The sequence below is a fragment of the Chelonia mydas genome, chromosome 2, assembly GCF_015237465.2.
Source record: "Chelonia mydas isolate rCheMyd1 chromosome 2, rCheMyd1.pri.v2, whole genome shotgun sequence".
NCBI lineage: Eukaryota > Metazoa > Chordata > Testudines > Cheloniidae > Chelonia > Chelonia mydas.
In genome coordinates this window covers 187,762,278-187,780,420 of record NC_057850.1, presented here as the reverse complement: position 1 = coordinate 187,780,420, position 18,143 = coordinate 187,762,278, and the positions used below count along the sequence as shown (strand labels likewise).

Genomic DNA, 18,143 nt, shown 5'->3' with positions numbered 1-18,143 from the left:
AAATGCAGTGAAAGCCTTTCTAGCCATATGGAAACTTGAGCCTGGCCCACTATTTGTACATTGGTATGACAGCTATCTGACCAGATATCCGTTTGCTGCTGTAATGGAGAAGGCATTATTGGCCTTAGTTCTTAATCTTGGTACATTTTCTTTCAGTATTAGTGCAGTGACAGCCATAGGCGCTGACTCCGTGGGTGCTCCGGGGCTGGAGCACCCACAGGGAAAAATTGGTGGGTGCTCTGCACCCACCGGCAGCTCCCCACCCCGCCCCATCTCACCTCCGCCTCCTCCCCTGAGCACACCGCTGTGTCCTGCTTCTCCCCCCTCCCTCCCAGCACTTGCGCCACAAAACATCCGTTTCGTGCAGCAAGCCTGGGAGGGAGGGAGGAGGGGGGGGGGACTTGGAGCACTTGGGGGAGGAGGTGGGGCTGGGTTGGGGATTTGGGGAGGGAACCAATAGAGGCAGGGAGGGGCGGAGTTGGGGCACGAGCACCCACCGGCACCGACAAAAGTTGGCGCCTGTGGTGATATGCACAGCATCAGAGGATTCTGATTCCCAGAGAGTTCAGGCAATAGGGTGCTAGAAACCAAACTGTTACAAGGCTCATGTTTGTCCCTATGAAAGTTTTGCTGGGGTCCTTTCTTTGTGATCGCAGGAGGCATCCCAAACAAGGCTGACTCTTTGTAACTGCAACACTGTGTAGCGCATTGGGCCCACAGGAGGGTGGCCAGGTTAGCAAGTTGATCACAGCTAAGCTCCAGGGCTGAGGCGGTCTGCATTCAGTAGTTCGGCAGGAGAGATGGGGGAAGGGGCAGTACACACGAGGGTGAGAGGATTCAGGAGTGAGCTGAATCCTTGGAGTAGGCTGAGAGAGAGAGGTTATATAGTGAAGCTCTGTAACCCCACTTTGAACCCACTTCAGTGCCTGGTACATGAGAGCTGGGGAATAAGGGAAGATAATACTGCAGAGAGGCATTAAATTAATAAAACTGCAGCCTGCTACTTAAATCCATCCCTGTCTCTCTCTTCGTGAATCTGTATGTCCTGATCACTAATTTATGGTAAGCTTCCACACCACATGTCTCTTTATTCTAGCTGAGAAATTTCAAGTCTGGCCCCTCCTACTTAATAAAAAACTAACCTTTTTAAAGAGAAAAATGTGTAGTCAGAGATGTAACAGATATTCAGAGAAAGGGAAAGTGGGGGCATGTCCTGTGTCCCACCTACTAAACATTTATGACTACATACAGGCCAAAGTTCATAAATCTTCTTACTGAAGGAGACTGGTTGGGAGTTAAAAGTGATCATTCAGCTCTATTAAGAGAAGAGTATTTGGAATAAGGTACCTCTAAGCCAGTTACTGGTTCAAAAGTAATCGGGGTGAAAAAGGCATTCATCTGGAAAGTCTTACAAATAATGTGCCCAACGGATATTCCCTTGCATTTTAAACATAGGGGACTAGCTTCAGCAACAACCTATGAAGGGGAGGAATGGGAAGTTAAGCTTTTTTTCTGCTTCTGAAATTTTATGACCATTCAACATTATTTTACTCACACTATCTTCAGCCTTTACTCAGCATCTCCCAGGCCTTTCTGAATATTTGCCTAGAGATACAGGTAGGACAGGATCTATTTCATTTTTTATGTAGGAAATAAACTAAACCTTTAGTTAGAGCAGATTATCTAAAATTACTTATGCAGATGAACTAGATTACATTTTAGTTTTATAAATTTGTGAATATAATGTTGAAACAATTGAAAATTAACAGGAGGGTAAAATATATGCTGTAGGTCCATGAAAGCATAGAGGCCTCCTCGCACACTGAAAACATCAGAACTGCAAATAATCCCTGCATGCCCATATCATTTAAAATATAGGTACCAGGCTAGGTATGGGGGAAAACAAATAGGCTGTAAGGGAGAGAAGATGACTCACCACATAGTTACATAAGATTCTCCAAAATCATAAAGGAGTTCTGAATAAAAGACTTTTGGTTTATATGCTTGGAGATTTGTGTTCCATGTAATTTAAGCAGAACTTTTCTTATAGGAATTTCTCCAATGGTGTGCATGTCTAGCTATGTTTTAATGGACTGGATCAAACAGAACGGTCTAATCTCTTAAATTCAGAAGCTTGATAGGCAGCTAAGAAAAATGGCAGTTTGCATCTTAGAAAAAATGACAAGGCAGATAAGAAAGGGAGGTGTCATTTCTATTGGATGTCTGGCATTGCTTAGGTAAGAGCCAAGATGCGAGTTCTGTTCTACACTATTTTGTTCATTATATTGTTACTTCAGCTTCCCAACTCACTTCCACTTCAGATGGAAGTCTGTGTCCTGTCTGACAAGTAGACTGTGAGCTCTCTGTGACAGAGACTGTTCTATTGTTTGTACAATGCTTGTAGGGTTCCTAGTCACTTGCATAATTCAAATAAATAGTGATTGGTGGTTTAAAAATACTCAAAATAGAAAAAATATGGCTACTTCAAAAAGTAACCTAGATATTCTGAAGAACTAAAACAAATGAAAATCTATTATGATTCTCATTTCTCAGTTGGAAAAAGGAAATAGTTAACTGGCAGCTGTGGAGGATATTCAACCATATTCGGGGTATTTCTGATGTCAGTCACTGGAGGCTAAAGTGACTCTAGTGAGGTAATCTATGCAATGATACCTGCCTCAAGAAAAAAGTTATTCTGGTCCTATGTTATCTCTGAAAATCTACAAACATTCCAAAAACAGGTTAAGATTTGAAACCTTATCTAATCAAGTGTTGACTCTTACAGTTAATCAATAACAGTCTGAACACAGTGGAAACTATCTATTGATTTATTATTTTCAACAATGATTACTTCAACTATTCAAAAAAAGAAAAAAGAAAAAAAAAAGTCTTTACCAACTAATGACTACTGAAAAGCCAGACCTTTCCAGCCCATTTCATATTCTCTTTCAGCCATTTTAGAGCAGAATTATGTTCCAAACTGTAAACCTGTTCCATATTAATATTCATTGTCATGTGCTTAAGAAAAAGCTTTGGATTAGATATACGAGCAGCTTGAATCAGTCTCTCAACTGCTGCTCGATAGTCATCTTTACTCCGCACTTTTTGTTCTTCGGATCTGCAAAAGAGTTTTCACAAGTACAAAAATCATGGAACACAAACACTAAGATATGTCATTCATACATGGTTTTCATTTATTGGCATCAAAATTACTAAAACAGTAAAAAAAATCCTTGCATTCATATTTCCTAATGCAAATATTGTAAACTGCTAGACACTGATAGCTGATTATTCTAAAGTTTATGAACTAAGTTAGCACTTATCAGAAAAAGTAAAACGTAACGCATTTTAAAATACTGGTGCTTTCAGGAGTTTAACATCTCAGTGACAAATGAGTCGCAAGCTTCCACAATAGCACACTCCTTCAGGAGTTACTAGACTCTGGAGTGGGAGAATTAGAAACGAGCGGTAGAACATCTTAGGCACTGACCTGGCAAGAACTTGGCCATACCTTTGGCTATATTCACGGTACATAAAGTTAAAGGATTTGCTTAAGACCTTTCAGGATAGGGGAAACCTACAAGAAAAGTTACGGTAGTACAGACTTAAATCTGGCTATCTAGTTTGGGTTGTAAAGTTTTACACCACCAACTATAGTTTTTTAAAAAATGACTTGCTATGTCCCATGTCAGTAGCAGATTTTGTTCTACTTCTCAATAAATGGAGTTTCTGCTTAGGGGGCACGAACAAGCTGGAAACTGGATTGCTCCTTTTCCTTCTGCCTCAGGTAGCGCCACCTATGAGCAGATAAAAGACTGGCACTTTTCTGTCCTCAGCTAACAACCTGACATCACTAACCAAAGACTGATCAAGAGTTGAACTATTTATCCAAGACAAACTACAAATACATATTAATAATTTAAGAATTTTAATAGAAAATCATAGTTCTAGAAAAGTGTTTAAGACTTCAACTCAATCCCAGAGGCAATAAACTTCTTAAGACACCCTGGGTAAAGAAGGATGTATCCTGGAAATAATCTGGTTGATGATTAATGGATAAAGATTGCCGGGGGAGGGCAGGAGGAAGAGCTCAGAAAAAAAGTTATTCATTTTCTTGTAACGGTTGTTCTTCGAGATGTGTTGCATATGTCCATTGCATTAGATGTGGGCATGTCCCATGCAATGGTGCTGGAGAGTTTTCTCTAGCAATACATGCAGGTGTAGCCACACCTGCGCCCTGATATTCCTAATACTCTGAGCCACATTATAAAGGTCAGAGCCACCCTTGCCCATCCTTCAGTTCCTTCACACTGGACTTTTAGATGATAGACTCTGATATATTGGGGAAGGAAGATGGATCATGCAATGGCTGTGTGTAACACATCTCAAAGACCAACAATTACCCAAGCACCTGACAATGGGGGGGGGGGGGGGGGAGAGAGGGGCTAGGAGTCTTATGGGAAGAGAGATTGCTGAACTGCTTTCCTTAGATTCACATCTTCCCTTGATGTGATAGTCATTGCATAACGTCTAGCAAAGGTGTCAACTGAAGACTATGTTGCTGTTCTGCAGATGTCCCTGTTGTGGACATTTCCCACAAATGCCCTAGAGGCTAAACATGCTCTGGCTGAATGTTCAGAGAGCTTTTCCACAAGCATGATGCCCTTAATCTTGTAGCACGACAATAAAGCTGATGATCCACCTGGACAGCTATTGTGCTGTTACAGGATGCCCTCATTCATTCCACACAGGAGAAAAGCTGGTAACAGACCCCAAAAAGCTTTGTTCTTTCCCGATAAAAAGCTAGTGCTTGGCCAACATCCAAAGTGTGGAGCTTTTGTTCATCTTTCTGAGCATGTGGCTTTGGAATGAAGACAGGTAACTACAGAGGTTAGTTGAGGTGGAAATCAGATACTACTTTGGAGAGAAACTTAGGGTTTGGCCTAAGCTTTACACTGTCTTCATAAAAAACAGCATACAGAGGATCCATCACCAGAGCATGAAGTTCCCCTACTCTTTCTGCTGAGATGATGGCTATTAAGAAGGCCACATTAGCTGAAAGGGGTAACTGTGAGCAGGTTTGAGTGGTTTAAAAGGGGGACCCCATTAAGACTGATAACATTAAGTTCAACTCTCACTGTGGATAGGATCCCTGATAGGTGGAAACAATCTTTCTAGGCCTTTTAAGGGACCTGATGGTCATAGGGTTAGAGAATACAGTCCTACTTGTAACATAAGGGTATGCAGCCAGGTGCATTTTGCTAGAGCTGATTGCCAAACCTGACTCTTAAGGGTAACAAATAGCCTAAATTTATTTTATCAGAGGGGTTGCTGTGTTGGTTCTGTAAAAGTGGCAAAGAGTCCTGTGGCATCTTATAGACTAATAGATGTATTGGAGCATAAGCTTTCATGGGTGAATACCCACTTCTTTAGATGCATGTAGTGGAGATTTCCAGAGGCAGGTATAAATATGCAAGCAAGAATCAGGCTAGGGATGACGAGGTTAGTTCAATCAGGGAGGATGAGGCCCTCTTCTAGCAGTTGAGGTGTGAACACCAAGGGAGGAGAAACTGCTTTTGTAGTTGGCTAGCCATTCACAGTCTTTGTTTAATCCTGAGCTGATAGTGTCAAATTTGCAAATGAACTGAAACTCAGCAGTTTCTCTTTGAAGTCTGGTCCTGAAGTTTTTTTTTGCTGCCGATTACTACCTTTAAATCTGCTATTGTATGTCCAGGGAGATTGAAGTGTTCTCCTACAGGTTTTTGTACATTGCCATTCCTAATATCTGATTTGTGTTCATTTATCCTTTTACGTAGGGACTGTCCAGTTTGGCCGATGTACATAGCAGAGGGGCATTGCTGGCACATGATGGCGTATATTACATTGGTGGATGTGCAGGTGAATGAACCGGTGATGGTGTGGCTGATCTGGTTAGGTCTGCTATGTACATGTAGGTGTGATGCTTTGAGAGTCAGGGAATTTTGCATACAGAAGTTCCAGACCCTGACTGCCTCCTCTTCGATCTAGCACCCCCAACTTGCTAATGCTGAACATTGCTTTCGTGTTGTTAAATACTTGGATAGTTCTGCCCTGTATTGAGGTAGAAACTGGCAGCAGGCTCTAGTGCCTGTAATTCTAATAAGTTTATGTGCAGCCTGACCTCTTGGATGGACCACAAGGCTTGAGCCTGCAGGTCCCCCATGTATACTCTCTACTCCATGGCTGAAGTGTCCGTTACCAAAGACATAGAGGGAAGAGAAGGGGGGAAAGGGACTCCCCTGAAAATGCTGTCTTGGTTCAACCACCAATCTAGGGATAATAATTAAAGCCTTGCATGGATTCAAAATTTATATCCACGTCTGATCCGCAAACATCGTCCGTGGCTATCCGCAGATCGGCAGGGCTCAAATAATAGTACTTTGTCTGGGATGCATACTTGTGTGTTCAGATGATGTAACTGAGGGCGGTATGCTGACTTGAGCTATGTCTGTAACCATCTAAAATGCAGCCTGGTAGGGGGATCATATAAGTACACACCACCATATGCCTCAGAAGCCTGAGTCAATTCCTCACCAAGGTTCAGGGATGGTCCTTGAAGGAGGCACAATGATCTCGCAAAGCTAGAAGCCTCAGAAGAGACACAAAGCTCTGGCCAGGGTTGAGTCTAGAACTGCCCTGATAAATTTTATTCTCTGGAGGTGTACGAGGATCAAGTTCTCTTTGTCCATGCCTAAGCATAAAAACAGGTAGAACGTTTGATGGACACTTCTTTTTATGTGCTGATGAGAGTGACCCCACCCCTTCCAGTCCAGGTACTGATATACTTGTACATCTTGATGGCAGAAACAGGCTGCTACTACCACCATGCATTTGGTGAAAACATTCAGCGTGGCTAACAGGCCAAACGAGAATTGCAAACCGGAGGTGGTGTTCTTCTATGAACTTCAGAAATTTCCTGGGGCCAGGGTGGATTGCTACATGGAAATAAGCATCCCTCAAAGTTGAGGGCAGCATACCAATCTCCCAGATCTAGTGAAGGGATAATAGTTGTGAGGGAAACCATATGGAAGTAGCAGGAGTACAACCCCCTTCCCCAGTACTGAGTAGGCGTCTCAAAGAATGTAGAGTCTGCACTTTCTTGCTTTAGTAAATTCATGAGATGGATCCCTGAAGCGGGACAGGGAAGGTGTGAGAGAGACAAGAACTGCAGAGTATATCCTGATTCCGCCATGCTTATCACCTACTTATCTGAAGTGATGAACTACAACGCACTTAGGAAACGTGACAACCTGTTCCTAAAGGATGGGTGATTCTCTGGTATGCTGTCCTTGATGAAGGATTCTAACACTGCTTTGAGGCATGTGGATACCTCCATTGCTGCTTGTGATTCTGCCTGTACTGATCTGCCTGTCTAGGCATTGTAATACTGCTGCCTCGGTAGAAATGGAGAACAAAACTTTGTTCTTTTCAGGGCTGGTGTGTACAGACTCAGTGATTTCAGCACTGCCTTTGAATCTTTTAGCATACGTAGAGCTTCATCAGTCTTTGAGGAAAATAAGGCACAACCCTCAAAGGGGAGATCTTCAATAGTTTGTTGTACTTTTTCAGGAATCCCTGATCACTGCAGTCACAATGAGCAGCACATGGTTACTACTGCCATTGCCATGACTCTTGCAGCTGAATCTGCAGCATCCAAGGAAGCCTGCAGTGCAGACCTTCCAGCCAGATGAACTTCCACAAGGAGAGACTGGAACTCACTCTGGGAGTTCTCTAGCAGCTTGTTAAGGAATTTGGCCAATTTATCCCAATTGGAATAATTATAATGGGCCAAAAGGGCTTGACTATTCACTATGCATAGTTGTAACCCTGCAGCTGAATAAATCTTTCTGCCAATAAAGGTCCAATATTTTTTGTGTTTTTGTCTTTGGGATTTGCTTTTGCTCTACCTGAGTGGTGTCTTTCATTTAATACCACCACTGCCAGGGAGCCCAACACGGGGTACTGATAAATCAGTTTATACCTTTATGAAGGAACTTGGTTTTTGCACTCCGCGCACTTTTCCGTCAGTGTGAGGGATGACAGAGTTTGGCATAAGGCTTTCATGGGCTACATAATTACCTCATTTATAGGGAGAGCAACCTTCCCTGATGTAGCTGGGTGCAAAATGTCTGAGTTTGTGGGGATTTTCCTCCACAACCTTTACTGGTATCCCTAGAGACGTAGCCATCCTTTTTAGGAGCTCCTGGGAGGATTTAAAATAATCTGGTACCGTAAAAAATTACTTCAGTTTTAGGGCCTCCGACAGTGAAAAGGACAAGGTGTACAGAAGAGGCAAGTTAGAATCCTCCTGAGGCTGGTTTTGCACTTTTGATTCTAGAGGCCTGTCTGAAGCAGGCAACAGGCAGGGCTGATCCTTGGTGTCCTGCAGAAGATTGATATCAACATCAAGCAGTCTATCGGTACCACATGCAGAAATGTTCTCCCTCAGGGACATATGTTTCCATATTGTGGTGGTTGCCCAGCACCAACTTTGGACGGTCTTTTGGTACTAGGTGAGGAGACCTCTCTTCTTGAGAGCCTATTTCTGTAGTGCAATGGAGAAAATGATCTAGATGCCAGAGGCATCCCTCACGGTACCCAGTAGGGCCAATGATGGAGTTGGTATGGTAATGGAGGCTAGCTGCATCTAAACCAGGCACTCCATTCTCTCGATCTGCTCTTGTCAGGATGACTCCTATGTTGTTACTATGACTGGGCAATGTTCCCTGAAGAAAGTCCTGGATTCCCTGAAGTGGGAGATGTAGAAACCCTCTTCAGACTCTGAGGAATACTCTGAAGGCCAGGGTGGAGCAGTACTGGGTATTTTCATGGGAGATTGGGACAGTGCTCTATGAGGGATCTGCAGTACCAGAAGCAACATCAGGGGCTTCCTAGCCATCAGAGCAGAGCAGTTACTGTTGGTCTCAGAGCCAGCATCGAGATTGCTTGAAGTCATTGATGCTGTAGCAGATCCCAATAATGTGGATTCCCATGTGCAACAGGCTTGGCAAGGCACTGTCTTAATCAATCAATTGACTAATCAATGAGAGCAATTCCAAGAGGCTCAGCAGATCCTTCCCAGCTGCGTATGTCTCTGTGATAGTCAGTGACAAAATGGGCCTTTGCCCAGTTGTGAGCAGAAGTGAGGGTTCCAGTATCTTCAGTGAGGAAGGAGCTGGCCTTGACGGACCCAGCACAGGAAGTGGAGTCAACGGCTCTGGTCTGGTCAAGCTGCTACTAGGATTCAGCACTGGGAAGCAGTAGGCCAAAGGGCACACTCCATCTTTGGTATCAGAGTGGCTTGCCTCTATAGTTAAGAAGTCAAAACACTGAGGACTTAGAGGATATGGAAGTTGTCTGCTTCTCTAGCTTCAGAAGCTAAGGGTGCTCTAAGTGGTTGTGCCCTTTGAGGTCTGTCCGAACAAAGGGAATCTCCCTTTGTCTCTTTCCCCAGATAAGACATGGGGAGCACTCCCAGATGGGGAGGAACTCCCTCTAGTTGACTGAGATGGTACAGATGGCAGACGAAGAGCAGCCTCCATGAGGATGTACCAGAGGTGCTGTTCCCTCTGCTTTAGTTCTTGTCTTGAAGCCCCAGCAAACTGTACACGTGTCCCCGATGTGACCCTCACCCAAGCACTTCAGGCAGTGAGAGTGAGGGTTGCTCATGGGCATCAGTTGTAACGCTTGAAGCAGGGTTAGAAGCCAGGGGACCTTGGCATAGGGTTCCCTTGGTACTGCGTGGAGCCTGGCATCCATGCACTATGGACATTCAGGGAAAGAAAAAAGGTCCGAGGACCCCAAAACAAGTTTCACTAACAATATAAACTAACTAAAAATGGCACGTTTGCTGAAGGAACGAACAGACAGCATGCTCCGACCACCAATCATGGACTGTAAGAGGGAACTGAAGGATGGGTGGGGTGGCTTCGCCCTTTATACCCTTAGCTTGGCGCATGAGGAACACCAGGATATAGAGATGGACACCTCTGTGGGTACAACTAGGGAAAACTCTCAGGCACCAGCACACAAAATGCCCACATACCTACTTTAATGGACATATGCAATTACTTGAAGAACAAATAAAGATTACTGGTCTTGGGAACAAAGTGAAGGTCTAAGTTAGCAAGAGTGGCAGTGGAGTCAGAGACAGAGGGGACAACTTTAGTTTTAACTAAAGAAGCAGAAGAATTGAGGAGAGGATATCATCTGTTTACAACGGCTCTCCAAAGCTGTAACTAATGAAATATTCCAGACAGAGAAGGCCAAGGACAGAGGGTTGGGATATTCCGTAACAGAACAGACAAGGTGTTTCTTTGAAGAGTGTTACTATGTTTTCTGATTCAACCATATATTTCTATATGCTTAAGTATAGCACAATGTTTTATACAATAACATCACAGAATCCTATTCTTTTTGAGAATACGGTGCATTGTTACTGTGCTGGACAATTTGGGAGGGTATCTAGTCTCCCTATTTGAATCTGAAATAATTTTTCTTTAAAGTTCTTCATGTACATATTTACTGCCCTCTGTAACCAGAGGAAAAAAATGTTAATTTTTTTAAAAAAGGAATTTTCTTTTCTAAGCACAACAGCGAATTAAAATTAAATGCATGAGCAAACTTTTTCTCTTCCAGATATTATATCATCATACACTGAGAATGAGACATAAGAAAAGTACTAAAAATTGACCAACTAACCTTTTCAGTACTATCTGAAGTGTCTGACTGGTGGCACCCGGACTCTGAATATTACTAGCATTTGAAACTAGGAATATTTCAATGGCCAGCAACATCTCAATCTCAGACATGTGAGAAGGAATCAGTAAAAGTTTGCGGTATAAATTTCCCTCTAGCGGTGGGTAGCAACCCAATGATAAAGCACCTGACAGTGGAAGCATAAATGCAAAAGTTAGGTTAACATTGAACTATTAGCTATTTTGAATGTGTGTGTGTAGCTTGAGATGCGGGGAAAAGCAAAAAAAACCCTCACAACCCTAAGTATCTGAACAGACTTTTTGTTTACAATGATGGTCATTGAGATCTTTACTTTTCCAAAGCACTAAACTTTGAAGAAAGTAATTTCATACAGGAGTTTAATTCATTTTCTTCCCCAACACTAATTTTTAATGCAAAATCCTGACCCCCAACTGCACCTGCTATGCTTACCTATAAATAAATTGTGCCTGTGGAATTAATCTGCTTTCCCCCAAAATACCATGGATTCAGCATTTGTCACAGAATTCGCCACATACACAGCATTTTGTTTTGTTTCCCTGCTTTATGGGGATCAACTTGCAGTTGCCTCTTGCTTACTTGGTTCCCCACAAAGAGGATTTAATTGGATTACAGTGCACATTCCCTTCACTTTTTTGTGGAGCCAGGCAAACGGAAGATCAGATATTCGTGGGGGAATTCTGTGCCACTGTGCAAGGCAGAATTTTGCGGAAATTCATGTGTTTTGTGCAGATGGGCTACAGTGCTGCCACTAGGGGCCACTGGACCCAGCACAGCCCCGTTCAAACATAGAAGACACTGCGGGGAGGGGGCGAGAGTAGAGAGTTCCTAGCAGCTTTAGTTCCCCTTATGCCCTGAGGGAAGGAGAGAGCAGTGCGCAGGAAATGCCACACAAACTGGAGACTGAGCATCAGGCTGTTTTTCCCTCTGGATCCCTGGGCTCTGGGGTGCAGGTCTCTGGGCTGCTGGGGAATGGCTGGACTACGTTAGGGAGAGGTGCAGGTGTTTTTTTGTATGTCTGCATTGTTACAGACATATTTGCTGACAGGTACTTTAAAATAAATTACCAAAATAATTGAAACTGGCATGATTATGTAGCGTTAGTCTGACAAATAAAATTTGAATTTTGAAATGTTCTCTGCAGAATTTTTAGGCACAGAATTCCCCCAGCAGTAGTCAGAGAGCTAGAGACTAGATTGCAGCTAGCGAGTGGGGAGAGGCAGAAGTGCGGCATGCTAAGCTGGGCTGCTTGAAGAACAGCACAGCAGCTAAGGACTGGAGTGACAAGCTGCTGAAACCAGTTACAAGTTTCCTGCTACCATGGGGGAAGGAGGTTCTGAGACTAAGAACATAAGAACGGCCGTACTGGGTAGGACCATAGGTCCATCTAGCCCAGTATCCTGTCTTCCGACAGTGGCCAATGTCTGGTGCCCCAGAGGGAATGAACAGAACAGGTAATCAAGTGTTCCATCCCCTGTCGCCCATTCCAAGCTTCTGGCAAACAGAGGCTAGGGACACCATCCCTGCTAATAGCCATTGATGGACCTAGCCTCCATGAATTAATCTAGTTCTTTTTTGAACCCTGTTATAGTCTTGGCCTTCACAACAAACTCTGGCAAAGCGTTCCACAGGTTAACTGTGCGTTGTGATGAGACAGTAATGTGGCAGCAAAGAAGAGTGGAGTGTGCTGCCTGAGGGCATAATAAAAACCCTCATCTGCTGAACAATCCCCATAGAAAATCAACAAATTTTACACCAATGAGTATTTTCAGCTGAGCCATAACTGTGTGTCAGAAGCTGGGAACGAAGGATATTTCACAAAGATATATAAATTAATAGTGCAGGGCAATTTAGGAGTTTGTTGCCAGTTACAATTTGGTCCCATTGTGCCATGGAGTACAAGGGGCTCTCGTCCACAACATTTACCAACTGATATTTAATTGTAATTTTAAGATAAAGGCGTATTATATGTTAGAGCACAAAATAAGAAAATGGGATGTTACAATCGCCTTCTCATATATTGTTTTGAGTGTCACATTAATGAAAATTATAGGGGATCAAAGTTAAAGTTGTGTGCTGAAGCATAACTTTCATGGGTGATTGAAATGAAGAGGGAATATGTGGAATAAGTAAAATGGATGCATTCTTTAAATGTTCATTTTCAGAGCTTCAGATTTGTGATATTTTGTACTGAAAAAGAATTATTTTATGAAAATATATTTCCAGGGTGTTAGGTAGATTCCACTGATTCACAGTGTCAATCTTAACCGTTTTCTATTGAAGTTTTTCTTTACAATAAAATAATGCTCAACAATGAAGCAGACAGGATTATTTTCTTCTCTCCACCAAAGATGAGGCTGATAATTCCATGATATACTCTGTCAGACTGATGCCTTTTAACTCTGTATAGACTGAACTGTATGAATTTCTGATTTTACATATGAACATTCTGTACTACGGAAAAACGTAAACACCTTTACTCTATTTAATTTTCTGAAATCTTAGGGTTAACTCCTGGCTCTTCTACTACACCACTCCAACTTTATGAAGTAGGCAGGAAGCTATTCTATCTGACTGGTTAATAATTCCCCAGGTAAAGGGGAATTCCCAGCTGAATGTGTGCTCCACGCCACATCCTCTGGCCTTGGCATAGGTTTGTGGCTAGAGTACTGCTGTGCTCTGGTGATCCCCAAGCGTCAGCATGACCCCTAAGGGCTGTTGTAGCCTGTGACACTTAGAGCTGCCATGAGGCTTCTTTAAGTTTCACTCTGTGACTGTCCTGTACCTCAGAGCCACCTTTGGGGACCTATACCCAGCCCAACACCAGACATAGAAAAGTTGTCTGTGGGGTCTGGCACTCTGTTTAGTGCGCTAAATGTCCAATGTTACTTTTCTAATTGATTTACCACAAAAATGTATTTGATTTCTAGTAGTAATCTTACCCATTATTTCCGAAAATATTAAGTTCTTATGAGTACAACTTATTCAAGGATCATAAGCAGTGAATAAGATTTCAAGGGAAACTTACTTTTGTAATAGGTCCTGGCTTTAAGCCACAAACAGCTCCTTCCCAATGCTGCAATTAATCCTCTAATTAAAGTAAAATCAATGGGGATATTCTTTGACAGCATAAAGTCTGTTACAGAAGAAGATATACCAAGGCTCTTGCTCTCAATACAGGCATCTAGAAGTTTGTTAAAAAGAAGGCTGTACTGGGAGACATCTAGAGCGTCTGAAATGAAAAAAATGTTAATTCCTGAAATTAGTCAAAAGCAATCCTAATTGCTGGATATGTTCCCAGTACTTCCAATAAACATACCAAAAGTTCAATCTCTTCAACCTTAAATCAGAGCAGGTGGTTTCAGAAACAAAATGGTGCAAATCAGAGTTAAATGCTTTATGATAATGATGCACTTTCCTCCCTGTTGGAAGGTCTCTTTGTGCAGATCCCAATGACACACATTCTGTTTACACTGGTTTAAAAAAGTGTTAATAGATCAAGTGATAATTAGTTTCAGTTTAAAATAATTTAATGCTGAAAGCAAAAAAATAAAATAAAATAAAAAAGCTTTTAAGATGACACTGAATTCTGATGGTGTATTGAAAACTGATTCCTAAATACCATGTTATGTTACCATGCATTGAAGCAACACATTTTCACACTGAGCAATAATGCTATCATTACCAACACCAACTGTCTTTTCAGGGATATAAAATAATATTAAGGTCTGTAGAAAGGGTGTTTGAATCCTGTTAAGCAGTACAGGATCCCTAGATCAATTTTATCCTTCAGCAGAGACTTGAAGTACTGGGGGCTCTCCATGGGGTTCAAGAAAGGGAGAAGCAACTGGCAGAAGGCTTTGAGCATCAATGGAAATAGAGGAAGAACTCCCCTCCAATTCCTATGCCTTCCTGGCTTCAAATGAAGAAACCCCTGCTGTGCTTCTTGAACAGCATTAGGACCTGGTGGAAAGACTAGGGAAGGAATTATTCATCCAAAGGACTCTTGTCCTCCCCATTTCAGCCCAATATGCCTTGTTGGGCTCTTCAGCTTCCCAACCAGGGTGCATAAATATTAATGTTTAGCCCCCCATCCCCAACGGATTTTTTTTGATAAAATGCTTTTTGAGCAAAAAATCTCTCTAAAGATAGTTTTAATTAAGATACATTATAGCTCAAAGATATCTCATCATGGAATAGGGATTACAAATTCTAATTCTATGGTATGAAACAATATATTTGTGTAATGTTTAAGAAAAGTTTTGTAAATGAGTTCCAATAGTTCACAGATTAGGGACCCAATCTTACGGAGTTCCAGGGGCTTCTGTTTAGATTATCTTTCTATCTACCCAATGGGACTCAGTGCTCAGTCTAGAAGATAGCATCAGACATGCTTAGTTTTGCAGTTCTCAAACTGTGGATTTGTGTCTCCAGAGATAACATGCTTGTTAACAGCAAACATGTTGAAAGAACGAAAGAAAGAAAGAACGAACCTCAACCTTATTGTCCCTTTACAAATGTGTGTACCCAGAGTCAATCCCTTACCTTTCCCTAAAAGTGCAAAATGTCAAAAAGTTCAATGAATAGAAGATTGTTGGGGGCAGAATAGATCTGGGCAAGGAGAAGAAGTCTGGAGATAAATGTGAGAAGGGAGGGACAGGCAGTAGAAACAAAAGTGAAACTGTTTGAGCAGCGTATTCCAGAAGTCTGGAAATCTTTCTGAGTGTAGCCTTCATTGATTTGAGATCTATCATACCATTCTGTCACTAGAAGGGAAAACCTATAATGGCAGCAGGCTGTAAAAGAGACCCAGTTTGGGAATATTTTAATGAAATTCCTCTACCTGTGGGTAAGATAGGTGTGTGTGTAAAATGCAAACAGTGAAACAAAGAAACGCAAGGCCTGGTTGCCCAAATGAAACTACATCATGAGAAGTGTTCCTTCTCAGGCGGAAGCTGCGTTGAAGATGATGGAAGGAACATGTCTGAACATGCAGGATCTTCAGGTTGGTAAACTTTTTTATTTCATACTTCTTTCTTAAGGACTGCCTGTCTTCCTTCTGGACTATTCTTGAATTCTCATGTTTGAGCAAAAAATATAGTTGTTACTCTATGGTACTATCATTTTAGATGCAGTTGTGATAAAAAAATAAATAGCTGAAATAGGCAGATCTTTCTTTTACAATTTCACCTTTAAAGTAGTACTGAGTGTTAGTGAATGCAATGAGTAATACTAAACGAGCAGTATGGTAATAGTAATTAAATAACTGCATTGACTTATTTTGTTTAGGAGAATCCATCCTCAACATGCAGGATTCTGAAGACTATCCACCTTCAAGATCACCATCATCTTCTATAGTTTTAGAGTTTTCTGCTGATGATAGTGTTTCAGTCACATCATGTATGTCACATAGCCACAGTATATCATCTGTAGCAAAAAGAAAAAAAAACTCCATCACCCAGAAACAACCATAGATAAGTCTGTGATAAGAACCAGTAGATGACAAAAAGAGGTAATTGATGAAAAAATTGCTCCGTTTATGCAACAAACTCTCCTTTCCGTATGATTGAGAACCCACACTTCATTAACATGGTTCAGTCATTAAGACCAGGATACAGGCCACCCAACAGAGCAGATGTCATAGGCAAATTGCTGGATAAAGTGTATGAAAGAGAAATTGAACAGTGTGCAAAAGGTCTAGAGGGTAAAATTGTTAACCTGAGTCTTGATATGTGGAACAGTGTCCACAATGATCCCATTGTATGTGCTTATGTGACAACAGAAGAAGGGAATGTCTTCCTTACTGATACATCAGGAAATGCACACACAGCAGAATACTTAAAAGAAGTAGCAGTAAAAGCTATAACAAACTGTGAAAAAAAAATTCAGATGTCTACTACGCAGCTTGGTCACAGGCAATGCTGCAAATGTATCCAAGATGAGAAGAAATTTAGAAGAGAGTAAAGAGAGTCCCAAGCTTGTAACGTACGGTTGCAGTGCTCATTTGATGCACCTCCTAGCCAAAGACTTCAGTGTTCCAGAAATAAAGGCTAATGTTGAAATTGCAAAATACTTCCGTAACAACCACTTTGCAGCAGCTGCTCTGAAAAAACTGTGAGGAACCAAGCTAACTCTCCCACAAGATGTGCGATGGAACTCAGTAGTGGACTGTTTTGAGCACTATATCAAGAACTGGCCGAATCTGATGACAGTTTGTGAACAAAATCGTGAAAAAACAGATGCCATGGTCACAGCCAAAGTTCTCAACATTGGGCTTAAGAGAAATGGTGAACACATGCTGAGTACCCTGAAGCTATTTCTGTAGCCTTGAACAAAATGCAGAGAAATAGCTGTTTTATTGCTGACACTGTTGAAATTTGGAAGGAACTGAGTGAGATCTTAAAAAGAGAAATACGCAATGACAGGGTTAAATTACAAGCATTAAAATAAACAAATGGGACAAGCACTATCTCCAGCTCGTTTTCTTGCAAATATTCTCAATACTTGGTACTAGGGTCAAACCTTAACTGCTGAAGAGGAGGAGCTGGCTATGACATCGACATCCAGCAATCATCCCTCCATAATGCCAACTATAATAAACTTCAGAGCTAAGGGTGAACCATTCCAGTATTCTTGCTAGCACATTAAAAAAGTATGGATTGGATGAATGGACTATAAGATGGATAGAAAGCTGGCTGGATTGTCGGGCTCAACAGGTAGTGATCAACAGCTCAATGTCTAGTCTGCAGCCAGTATCAAGCAGAGTGCCCCAGGGGTCGGTCTTGGGGCTGGTTTTGTTCAACATCTTTATTAATGATCTGGGCAATGGGATAGATTGCACCCTCAGCAAGTTCGCGGATGACACTGAGCTGGGGGGAGAGGCAGATACGCTGGAGGGTAGCGATAGGGTCCAGAGTGACCTAGACAAATTGGAGGATTGGGTCAAAAGAAATCTGACGAGGTCAACAAGGACAAGTGCAGAGTCCTGCACTTAGGACGGAAGAATCCCATGTACTGCTACAGGCTGGGGACCGAGTAGTTAAGCAGCAGTTCTGCAGAAAAGGACCTGGGGATTACAGTGGATGAGAAGCTGGATATGAGTCAGCAGTGTGCCCTTGTTGCCAAAAACGCTAATGGCATATTGGGCTGCATTAGTAGGAGCCTTGCCAGCAGATTGAGGGACATGATTATTTGGCACTAGTGAGGCCATATCTGGAGTACTGCATCCACTTCTGGGCCCCCCACTACAAAAAGGATGTGGACAAATTGGAGAGAGTCCAGTGGAAGGCAACAAAACTGATCAGGGGGCTGGGGCACATAGCTTACGAGGAGATGCTGAGGGAACTGGGCTTGTTTAGTCTGCAGAA

The 18,143-nt window shown here is 42.2% G+C and overlaps 1 protein-coding gene across 6 annotated transcripts in view; it reads right to left on the bottom strand.

Annotated features, from left to right (window-relative positions):
* Positions 1-2,814: 2,814 nt before the first annotated feature.
* TOPAZ1 (testis and ovary specific TOPAZ 1) overlaps positions 2,815-18,143 on the bottom strand; it is a 100,620-nt gene continuing 85,291 nt past the window's right edge. For 4 of the 6 annotated variants that reach the window (XM_043540870.1, XM_043540871.1, XM_043540874.1 and 1 more), the window contains exons 18-20: positions 13,805-14,008; positions 10,741-10,924; positions 2,815-3,118 (exon numbers count right to left, since the gene is read on the bottom strand). In XM_043540870.1, coding sequence (XP_043396805.1) covers positions 2,899-3,118; positions 10,741-10,924; positions 13,805-14,008 — 608 coding nt within the window. In that variant the 3' untranslated portion in view covers positions 2,815-2,898. The remainder of the gene's footprint in view (positions 3,119-10,740; positions 10,925-13,804; positions 14,009-18,143) is intronic. The other 2 variants (XM_043540873.1, XM_043540872.1) reach the window with 2 other exon arrangements.